The 12,150-nt window shown below is 44.6% G+C and overlaps 1 protein-coding gene across 3 annotated transcripts in view; it reads right to left on the bottom strand.

The window, feature by feature from the left end:
• The window catches only part of LOC147887121 (uncharacterized), a 189,252-nt gene that overhangs the window by 482 nt on the left and 176,620 nt on the right, over nt 1–12,150 (bottom strand). For all 3 annotated transcript variants that reach the window (XM_087394913.1, XM_087394915.1, XM_087394914.1), the window contains exon 31: nt 30–157. In XM_087394913.1, coding sequence (XP_087251039.1) covers nt 30–157 — 128 coding nt within the window. The remainder of the gene's footprint in view (nt 1–29; nt 158–12,150) is intronic.

The following is a 12,150-nucleotide window of genomic DNA, read 5'->3' as shown; positions in this document are numbered from 1 at the left end:
CAACTGATGCTGAGAAAGAGTTGCAATACCTATCTGTATCCTCCCCATTACGTAGAATAATGAACTGGAGGCTACCAAGGCCTCCAACTGGAGCCCTATCATTTCCTGTTGAAAAAAACAGAAGTGATTTTTTCTCCTCCAATGTCATTTCTTTCACCTGAGACAACATGCCAAAGTGCCCTACATAAGAAAACTTTAGTTGCATCAAAAGAAAAAATGAGACAATTGTTCTTCTATATGGTATCTGAAACCAGCCTCAAGGCTAACAAGAGGATGGTAAAACACTAACCAAACAAAAGCCTTCACAAAAGAATACTCAGCAAACACTCCACATATAGATAGGGAGAGCTAGAGCGCTCCTGCTCAAATACAAAGACACAGACTAGCCCCAAAGCCTTCGCACTCCTTTCAGTATTTCTTTAGTAATTGAAGAGTGCCACAAGGTGAAAGCATAACCGAGCTACCCCGTGCTCAGAAGTACAAACAATCTCTAGAAGCATTCATTGTGATCATCCTCCCAAGCAAGTCTCTTAAAAAACCAGCCCAATACTCACGGGCCTACACGAGAGAGCATGTGTGAACCCTTTACTAGTCCAGTGCTCATTCCAAGCTCTTGCACGAGCCAATGCACAATTCTTGCTAGCTTTTTGCTCACGTGGCCAAGTGGTTAGCTATGCCAAGCACCCTTGACCCAAATGCATGCATGCACAGCCCAAAGCTCCTACAACAGCCCACATAAGCTCTGTAGTTGGCCAACTCCAACCCCTACTCTTGCCCATACATATTGTACGGGCAGATATCTTTAAACCTTTCAAGGGTGATATGCCAGAGGATATGCCTGGTAAGATGCAACCAGAGGTTGAGGAATTAGATGAGATCTTAGTTCCAAAACTATTTTGGAACATAAGGAAAGGAAGATCAAAGGTAGAGTTTCCCCCGCTACTTAGTAAAATTCAGAAATTATTATCCATTACATGCAAAGTGGTTGGAAGAGGGTAATCTGGCAAATACACCTTAGTTATTACAGCTCTATCTAGATGCTTTTCAGCTTGATCCGACTTTGGTTGTGGCTCCTTCAGGCCCGTACATATTGTACGTGCCTGATGAGATGCAACCAGAGGTTGAGGAATTGGATGAGATCCTAGTTCCAAAATGATTTTGGAACATAAGGAAAGGAAGAGCAGAGGTAGAGTTTCCCGCCACTACTTAGTAAAATTCAAAAATTATTCTCCATTACATGCAAAGTGGTTGGAAGAGGATAATCTGGCACATACACCTTAGTTATTACAACTCTATCTAGATGCTTTTCAGCTTGATCTAGTTGTGGCTCCTTCAGACTCAGCAGAGCATAGGTTTGGAGCAGTGCCTGATGCTCAAGAGAGGGGTAGTACCTCTGTCTCTATGTTACTGACACAGATATCTAGAGGTCGCTTGGTGACATTTCTTGTTTCACCCGAGATACTACTTGCTGACAGTATAGCTACCTTTAGATTTCTATGATCAATGTACTAGTCACTATGAGTAGGTTTTTGCAGTTTATATGGATTGCCATCCAGATGCAATCGAGGTCGCTTGCCATGTTTCAAGAGAAGGGTATGTGACGAGAACATGAGTTTTGATATACTCGCATGTGGCCTTGACCTCAGGAATCAAGTAACGAGGTCACAGGATGAGATGTCACACGGAAAGCATGGTGAATCCTCTAGTGATCCGGTAGCTTCAACTCAACTACATCACTTAGCTCCATAATATCTCATGCTGAGTTTGGGAAACAACCCGATCTTGTTCTTGTAGTTGCAGCAGTCGATGGTGTAGGTACAGTTGGAGATACTGTAGTTACTGCCGCAGATATTATAGTTACTCTTGTCGGAGATACCGTAGTTATCGCCACAGATATTGACGGTACAACTTGAGGGCTACAAGTTATAGATGGCGTACTTACTACTGGTGAAGGTACAACACCACCACTTGAAAATGCATCTCATATTTTCTTCAATGCTTCTAAGGTACTAAGTAATTCTTGGGATCCCTCAATTGAATCTGGTAAGGACTTCAAGAAGTGCTTGTGCGTAGCTCGTCACTTGTAGACCACATCGTCATTCTTCTCTTTACACACAACTTCTATCAAATTGTTTTCTTTAATGTTGATGGTTGAGACGATGCCACCATTTCTTACTGCCTCTAGAGAATATTTCACGCTTGACACATTCTTGGCAGTAATCACCAAAAAATACTTTGATTTGTGCTCCGTAAAATACCAAGCATGTTCAAGATATTTGAAAGACACCTTGGAACCAAAACTCGAAGCCATAGTTTTCTGCAAAGAAATCAGAAACAAAAAATGAGAATTACAATGATTGTCAAACTCAAAATATGAAAAAAATGCCCACCTTAGTTATTACAGCTCTATCTAGATGCTTTTCATCTTGATCCAATCTTGATCCAACTTTGGTTGTGGCTCCTTCAGACTCAACAGAGCATAGGTCTGGAGCAGTGCCTAATGCTCAAGAGAGGGGTAGTACCTCTGTCTCTATGTTACTGACAGGCTCAGATATCTAGAGATTGCTTGGTGACATTTCTTGTTTCACCCGAGGTACTGCTTGCGGACAGTATATCTGCCTTTAGACTTCTATGATCAGTGTACTAGTCACTATGAGTGGGTTTTTGCAGTTTATATGAATTGCCATCCAGATGCAATCGATGTCGCTTGTCATATTTCAAGAGAGGCGTATGTGACGAGGGCATGAGTTTTAATATACTCGCATGTGGCCTCGACCTCGGGAATCAAGTGGCGAGATCACGGGATGAGGTGTCACACGAAAAGCATGGTGAATCCTCCAGTGATCCGGTAGCTTCAACTCAACTACATCACTTAGCTCCATAATATCTCATGCTGAGTTTGGGAAACAACCGTCTTTGCCCCTTTTCTTTTTCAGCCTTGCCTTTTCAAAGTGCAAAAGAATCCAATCACATTCATTAAATATCAATTCACGACAATGACAATCAGCTGTCTTCTTTTGCTTTGTCTGGGTCTTCTGGAGAGCCTGCTTCACCTTCTTATATGCCACATCCATGCTTTCAACATACCTAATAGCTTCAAAGATCTTATCCTTTGTATGCAAGATAGGTGGAACTTTCCTGCCTCCTTCCACTATTTCAAAAGGAGATTTCCTAGTGGAAGTATGCACAGTATTGTTGTAAGCAAATTCTACTAAGGGCAGAAATTTTTCCCATTGTGTCTTATGCTTAGACCACAGTTACGTTGAAACGTGTTTCAGAGCCCAGGCCTGAAACGCCATTTCAAGGAAGCCTAGATCTTGAAACGGCTGGCTGAAACATTTCAGCCAGCCTAAAATACGTTTCAAGGCACAGAAATGGCCCGTTCAAAAAACTAAGCGTCTAGGGTCTCCAAATGTCGCGAAAGTCTACCGCCAACCCGATTTTGGTTGTTTTGATTTCGATTTTGGCCTCTTATGCAATGTTTTACTCCTTCAGCCTCATACTCTATCCATCCTCAAGGTTTTCCAGCCCTCCTTGAAACCCATTCACTTTTTGCACTCTTTTCTCTCCTGCAAGCTGCTTCATCCCTCCATCATCATCTACTCCCCTTCAGCCCTCCTTCGAAGCTCAAACTCCACTCCTTCAGCCCTCTTTCAAGCTTCAGCCCTCTTTCAATCCTCCTTCAGCCCCCTCTTTCAGCCCTCTCTTTCAGCCTTCTGTTCCCTCCTCTTTCAGCCCCCACTTTCAAGTTTCACGCCTCTCTTTCAACCCTTGGCTCTCTTTTCAGTTTTAGCTCCCCTTTCAAGCTTCCATGGCTTCAAGAAGCCCTATCCCTGAGTCTCATTCCGAGGTAGAATTCACCCAAGCAAATTTTTGGAGGAGTCAAGTCGATCTCCTGGGTGCCTACGACTCCAAGAAAGGAGGCGCTCGCAAGTTCATGTGCAGGCTGTGTGAAAAGAGGTGGGATTCCTAATAGGGTGAAGGCCCATCTTCTTGGCATCAAGGGAGAGGGGATTACAATATGCAATGAAATCTCTAGGGATTAGATTCTACTCTCATAGGCCACTACCCGTCCTTGCATAATGACCGCTCCAAGGCCATTCTTTCCACATGCATCAGCTTGGACGTGAAAAGCTTTCCAAAGATCTAGTAAGATCAAGACTGGGTCTATGGTAAGCTTTTATTTGAGCATCTCAAATGCTGCAATTTGGTTTTTAAGTATGCTCCCTTCTTCTGCACAGCATAGACTGGTGAAGCAATTTCAGCAAAATGCCGTATAAATCGCATGTAGTATGAGCATAAGCCCAAAAAGCTTCGTACTTCATGCAAATTCTTAAGCTATGGCCAGTTGCGAATTGCTTCAATCTTCACGGGATCCATGCGCACTCCATCCTTAGAGATAATGTGCCCCAAAAAGTGAATCTCAGGCATAAAGATTTCACTATTCTTTGCATTTACAATCTGCTGAGTTCTGCAAACACAATTGCCAGATGCTTCCTGTGCTCTGCCTCATCTTTTGAGTACACAATCATGTCATCAAAGAAAATGCCCACAAAAGACCTATGCTCACGGAAGATTATGTCCATCATCCGATTAAAATTGGCAAGAGCATTCGTAAGCCCAAATGGCATAACTAAGAACTCATACAACCCAAAGCTAGTCCTAAAAGTTGACTTGGACACATCCTCTGGACGAATGCGTATCTGATGATACCCACTCTTGAGATCTATGCGACTGAAAATGGCTGACCCTTCCATCAATCCTTGGAATTGGAAATCTATTTTTTATAGTTATCTTGTTGAGTGCACGATAATCAATGCACATTCTCCAATTTATGGTTATGTTGTTGAGTGCACGATAATCAATGCACATTCTCCAAGAACCATCACTCTTTTGCACCAACAAAACCGGTGAGCAGTAAGGGGAAGAATTGGGATAAATCAGCCCCTTATCCAAAAGGTCCTTCACCTGGCTCATGATTTCTTCTTGCTGAGCTGCACTCACCCTATAAGGTGCCCTACTTGGTGGACTATTGCCTAGCACTATATCAATCGCATGATCCTCAGGCCTCTCAGGTGGAAGTTCACCCGGCAACGAGTCAAAAACCTGTCCGCTCTTTATCAAGCTTAGAGATTACAAATTGTGGATCAGCACACTTAGTATCCTTTGCAAAAACTAAATACGCGGAAATATGATGTTTCATTACTGAGTATATAGCTGAAGCAGATACAACAAGGACTAACTCTCCCTTTAGTTTGACATCGAAAACATGCTTCTTTCCTCTATGTTCCAGGAGATCTTCCGATTATATGTGTCCACCAAAGCATGTACTTTGTGACACCAAGGCATTCCCAGCAAAACATCATAGCCCTCAAGAGGCATTATATAAAATTCCTCACTGTCCACAAAGCTGTGTATATGCAATCAGAGCTTTCCAATGATAGGGGTAACCGGAGTGCTAAACCCAAGACAAGCCAATCCTGCCTCACTCATAGGCCCCATCTCTTCTGCACAGATTCTAATTTTGCCTACCAATTTTGGAGAGATTAAACTTGCACGAGCACCTGGGTGAAAGAAAATCAATGGCATCTAATCCCTGACTTTGCCCCATGCTCTGCAACGCTCTGTAGCATCATCATTAGGCTGCTCACTGATAACATCAGGCATTAACCCTACAGATGGTTTAGGATTATTGCCTTTTTGTTCTTCCCTATCATCCGCTTTCCCTTTTTGCTTGCGTTTTGGGCAATCCCGTGCCATATGGCCCTCTTCTTTAGAGTGAAAGCATTTATTAGCCTCCATCAAGGCTTTTCTTTCCTCACGTGACAATGAATTAGAACCTGGCCTATCACGCTTCTTCCCTTTGTTAAAAGGAGACTTGGAAGCATTCTCTAGCTTCCCTACTTTCTTGAAACTTCAGACTTATTGTTTTATACCCGCTGGTTTTTTTTTTCCCCCCCAAAAAGAGACTTCTATTAAGTATTAAAGAAAACCATTACAGCAAGCTCCATACGGGATACACCATGCAATGCATGAAAAGCTCAAGAGCCAAAAAGAAAGAATTGGGGCTGATAGTGCCATCTCAATCCAGTAGAAACCTCCGAGAAAAAGGGAGAACCCTTCCAAACTCGAAGAAAAACAATCCTTCTAGAAGAGGCTGCCCGTGAAGGGCCCTGCATGCTAGCCCAAATGGCTATCAAAGTGTGAACCATGTCAGTCCAAATACCCGTGAACACCTGTGAAGGGTGTATCTGGGTGCCATCCAAGGCCTCTGTACATCTGGCTCTCCTAATGTGCCAAGAGGAAATGCTAGCCAAGATCTCCCAAGAGGTGTCCACTGAAGCATGAGAAGCCCTGAAGGGAGTAAGTGGTACAACTTGAAGAGAGCAGGGCTCTATCACCTACCGGCGGACTGAGAGTCCAAGAAGAAGGCTCACCCTCATAAAACACCTGGGGCCCAGTAAGGGATAACCATGCGACCGAGCCCCAAGTCATGAAGAAAGGGGAAGTATGAAAAACGCTTAGTATCCTCGCAACCCCTTTCCAAATAGTCCTCGCCTGACTGCAGTCCCAAAGGCAATGTCGCACTGACTCCTCTGCAGAATGACAGCGAGGGCAAGTGGGATCAGCCCCAAAACGTGATCTCCACAGGTTCACTGCAATCCCTCCATGAATAGAAAGCCAAAAGAAAAGAGTGATCTTTCTATTTCTGAGGGATTTCCAGAGCCTCCTCCAGAAATTCCTACGCAAATTTGCAGTGATGAAGAAGCTGTCCCAATGGGGGGCTCTGAAGGAAACCCAACCCTTACTGTTCAGCTGAAATCTCCTGGCATTACCAACCGTGAAACGAAAAAAGGGAATTCCCCTCTCTCGGTGCCCATGATCTATCCGCTCCCACTCTCCCGGGTCCCACTACAAGCACCTGATAGGTGCACCTCCATACAACCACAACCTCCAAGATCCCAAGGCTATTTTTGAGGGATTTCCAGAGCCTCCTCCAGAAATTCCTACGCAAATCTGCAGTGATGAAGAAGCTGTCCCAATGGGGGGCTCTGGAGGGAACCCAACCCCTACTGTTCAGCTGAAATCTCCTGGCATTACCAACCGTGAAACGAAAAAAGGGAATTCCCCTCTCTCGGTGCCCATGATCTATCCGAACGGTTCCGTCCTCTACCCTAGAAGAGATTGATAGGCAGCCGGTCATTTGGAATGATAGTATACTTGATGAGCATGGCAAACCACTGGGCACTTCCCATTACATGCAATGGTCTAGATGGGAGAGAGGCCCTGCCTACAGAGTAGGTACTTGGAAGGCATTTATCAGGCTACCTGAGGATCAGAGACTGCAATCCGTGAGTCACCTCAGAGGGGTAGCACGCAGGGTTCAGCAGATAGATGCAACCATCCCAGTGGAATGAGTAGTTGAGTTGCCTATTACTTCCACCACTTGAATGGGAGCTTTTTCGAGGACAGCTATTCCTCTACAGGTGATCGCTCTTCAAGGTCTCGGAGAAGATGCACTGGTCTTTGACATTGGGGATGGAGGTATACTCTCTAGATCCACGGATGATATTCTGAGCTCCAAAAATGTAGCTTTTTTCTTATACTTTCCAGTACTGGGGCAAACTACTGTGCTGGAGAGATGCCCAACCCTATCTGGCATCCCAGATATCTGACAGGAACACCCCTCAGAATCCAAGAAAAGCCAAGGTCAGCTCCCCAGTCTGGAGTTTCCTCATCACTCATCCAAAAGCCGAAGGATTTATGCCAGTTAATGTGTGCCCCTGCAGCTGAGCAAAAAATATTCAAGGCTGTCCGGAAAGAATCAAGTGACTGCAAAGAGGCTTCAATAAAACTGAGAGGCACTCACACCAAAAGCATTTACCACTTGCTGTGCCTCAACATTTTGGTCATCCTGGAAGGCTCCCTCATGCATAGATTGCTCTTCCTGCTCATCGTGGGAGGACTGCTCCTCCATATCCCAATCATTGTCTGTCAAAGACATATTTGCTGATTTTCTTCTCACTGTAATCGAATTACAGCAAACAACACTTCACCAGAGACAATCACAGGCTCACCACCTTACAAAAGATGGTAATGTCTCGGCAACGGAACCATGAAACCAGCCTCAAGGCTAACAAGAGGGTGGCAAAACACTAACCAAAGAAAAGCCTTCACAAAAGAATACTCAGCAAACACTCCACAGACAGATAGGGTGAGCTAGAGCGCTCCTGCTCAAATACAAAGACACAGACTGGCCCCAAAGCCTTGGCGCCCCTTTTAGTGCCACAAGGAGATTACACACTGAGTACCAATTCACTCGCATTCAATGCTCTTCCCTTACCCAATAGGCATCAGTATCACAATACATTAGCCCTATGGGGCTCTGCTATCACACCCATGTGACATAGGCATCCATACTCGGTGCAAAACACTTGCATTTCACATGAGAGCCATTATTAACAGCTCAAGCAAGGCCATACGTTCCCCAGACAGTCACAAGTGTTCACTGGTCCACTGGGATACCCAAACAATGGGTGACAGCATAATAGAGCTTCCCTCGGTGCTCAGAATACAAACAATCTCTACAAGCATTCATTGTGATCATCCTGCCAAGCAAGTCTCTTCAAAAACCAGCCCAATGCTCACGGGCCTACAAGAGAGAGCATGTGTGAACCCTTTACTAGCCCAATGCTGATTCCAAGCTCTTCCATGAGCCAATGCACACTTCTTGCTAGCTTTTTGTTCACGTGGCCACGTGGTTAGCTACACCAAGCACCCTTGACCCAAATGCATGTACACACAACCCAAAGCTCCTACAAACAGCCCAAATGAGCTTTATAGTTGGCCAACTCCAAGCCCTAATATCGCCTATACATATTGTACGGTAGATTTGAGCATGCGGTTCAGCCTTCCTACTCGAGCCACGGGAGCACCCTTAGCTGCAATCAAGAGTACTATGTGCAAGTTTTGGGAGCCTGTCTACCGCCCGTACACTCAAGAAGTGAATGATGCGTACGGCTCTCCGTACCAATGTTCGTACCATTCCGTAGCAGCAGCGTTAACTCCATGGACTAATTTCGTACAGTTGCATTTAATGCCTGCGCAGCCCATCCATACACATCAACCTTGATTACTACGCTACCTTCCGTACACATCCATATGTCAGAAGTGACTATCCATGCTCCGTACAAGCCTGTCAACCCCTTCCGTACTGTCGTACGGCCACGGACACTCTCCCTGCTGGGAACTCCGACTTTCGTCTTTTCTCCGTGCAGGTGCTAACTACCGTGAGGATCCTTTCTTACGTGATTCTCCCCGCACCATTCTTCCCCGTCCAATCTTTCCAAAAAGGGGACTGCATGAGCTTGCCACGTGGCAGCCCATGCCTTGGTTGCCCCCAAGGGCCTCCATTTGCCCTAGGCCCCCTCTGGTGGGGCCTTTTTAAAAGCCCCACCAATGACCAATCTTAATTCTAAGGTTCTTTGGGCCCCTCTTGGCCCTAGAGCTTGCATTTCCCCCAAGGCACAATTTCCTAGGGGGAAACTTGCACACCCTCATCCCATGACCTCGCCACTTGATTCCCGGGGTCGAGGCCACATGCAAGTATCAAAACTCACGTCCTCGTGATAGTATCTTAAAATATTAACATGTGAAACAAAGGCTTTCATGTTTCTAGGGCACTTAATTGGAAAAAATAACAATAAATGCTAGCGCTCTTTTGGGTATTACTGCATTATTTCTAAGAAAAATGGATGTACACCATTGCAGCCATCACATCCATGTCTAAAAACGAGAAATGGAACCGATTTATGGGTCCCCTAAATAAACGACGTCTCACATTCACCAGTCTTTCTATTCCCTTATCTAACTTCGTCAGATGTTATTGAGAGGTTAAATGAAGAGAGAACAGAAAAGTGGCTGCTAGGGATAGGTTGCAAAAACTATATTTACCTCAAATAGACGCATTGCTTACCACACACACACACTATTTTAGTGAAAACTTTGAGTGCTTTATATTACAAGATAGCTATCTAGAAAAAAACTGGTAAGCTGAAATATTACATCAAGTGAAAATGTCCATGTTGGACAAATAGACATCTTGATCTATGCTGTGAGTTTTCAGACAATTGAAGAGCGATTGCTGCACAGAATGACAGAAGAAAACAAAAGGAGAAAAAACTAGATCTCCAAAGACTCTCTGGTTTCTAGCTTTCCAAAGAGTCCAGAGTGCTTTTTTTTTTGGTGAAAATTATGTTGCTTTCTTTTACAAGATCATCATCCCGGAATAGGATGATGAGAAATACGGTCTGGTAATGGATTATTCTCACTTATGCAATGTTAAGGGCAATAATATATGGTTGTATTTGCTTTACTAGTACATTGAGAATTGTTGCAACAAGGTAGATGATAGGACAAACACACATACACACACCTCCTATGAGGTTAAGGAGAATGGTAGTAGTGCCATTTCCCACATTCTTATAGGAGGTTGTGGAAAATGATACATCTTCCAATCTACCCTTTGCACAGGGAGAATGGCACCATTGCCATTATACGCATTGTTTAAGCCCATTGCAAGGGGATAACTAGTGACATTCTCCTGAATGGCAAAAGTGCTACTCTCCCCGTTACTATAGGAGGAATGGAACTAGTTCTATAAGAGAAATGGCACTCCCCTAAATCTCTTATGAGATTGGCTTGACGCTAGCGCTATTCTCTCTATAAGTTTTTAGATCAAGAGAAAAAATCAATATAAGATAGATATACATCATGATCTATGTATCCCAAAGATCCGGAGAAACTTTCCAAAAACAACATTTGAAAATCTGGCATATACACGTTGTCTAAGGAGAGTGAGAAAATCCTGAGTGGAGAAGCAATGCCAAAGTAGATGTGGCAGAGACTCCCGTGGGGCTAAGCATTTGCGACAAATAGCCGGAGCAATATGTATGTGTGCCAATAGTTGTCGAGATGGAAAAACTCCCAACAGTACTCGCCACAAGAAAACTTGTTTGAGTGGCATTTTAGAATGCCAAATGTGTCTCAATCTTTTGCGCCACCATTTTGTCGTGTGATTCATTCGCCAAAGCTGATTGAGCTTGTGAGAAACCCATGGTGGAGATAAAAGGTATAATGAACAAATAGTAATATGTGACAACCGTAAAGGTTTCAAGAACAATCCTGGAGAAGTAATAATCCAATCATTAAGACATTCTTGAAGCTCCAATGGTGGAATGGGCACACAGAGAGAGAGAGAGAGAGAGAAGAAGAAGAAGAAGAAGAAGAAGAATATATTATCGTCCTCTGAAGACCAAAAATCGGCCTATGGGACCTGAAACAATACAAAACCTTACATACATAAAGACTCCTCCCTCAAAGGGGAGGGTAATAAGAGAAACTACCTTTATGTCTAGGTGAGTTTCTGTGCTTGAAAAGCTTAGATACAAATGTTCCTAAAGCTGAGGGTGACACCTTATGTAGCAAATCAGCCTTATGAGAGAGAAAGAAAGAAAGAAAGTTTATTAAAGTCTTCGGGAGACCGTGAAGGTCTATGAGACTAAAGATAACTGATACAATGAGCATAACGGTGGCGGTCTCAAAACGGGCCAACCAACCATCTCTACAAAAAAGAGGTTATGAAGGACTGTGTGTCTAGTCCTGATACAAAAAATATGTGTCTACCTCCAGATGATACAAAAAAGAAGGGGGGGGCACCAAAAATGGGGCAGAGGGGGGAGATACAGTATACATGTGCAGGTGGTGATCGTCAGAGACCAATCATAGAGGGGCCGTCAAATGGGAGGTCGAAAAAAACCCTGCGATAGATGATTGGCCTCTGACGTCACGCGGCCTAGTCGAGCTCGGTCGTCGGGGGCGGCGGGTGGCCCTGTGGATGAGGGCAACGGTAACCCCGGTGGGGCGGGCAGAGAGCAGAGACGAGATGTCATGGACCTGGATGTGTGAGTCTGTCCGCTGGCGCAGCTGTCCTGGCTCGGGCTCTCGCTCACATCCGCGTCATCAGCTATACTGAGAAGAGGTATCCTGTGACTGGAAGAAGTCAGTGATACGCCACTGGGTGTCCTCACGTTGTGTGTGCTGCTCGTGTCGCCGTGCTCGGAGAGAGGTATCTCGGTGGCGAGTCATCTC

The sequence above is a fragment of the Dipteris shenzhenensis genome, chromosome 23, assembly GCF_047967505.1.
Source record: "Dipteris shenzhenensis isolate YYH24624 ecotype China chromosome 23, Dip_SZ_1.0, whole genome shotgun sequence".
Classification (NCBI taxonomy): Eukaryota; Viridiplantae; Streptophyta; class Polypodiopsida; order Gleicheniales; family Dipteridaceae; genus Dipteris; species Dipteris shenzhenensis.
This window is presented reverse-complemented; position numbering and strand designations above follow the sequence as displayed.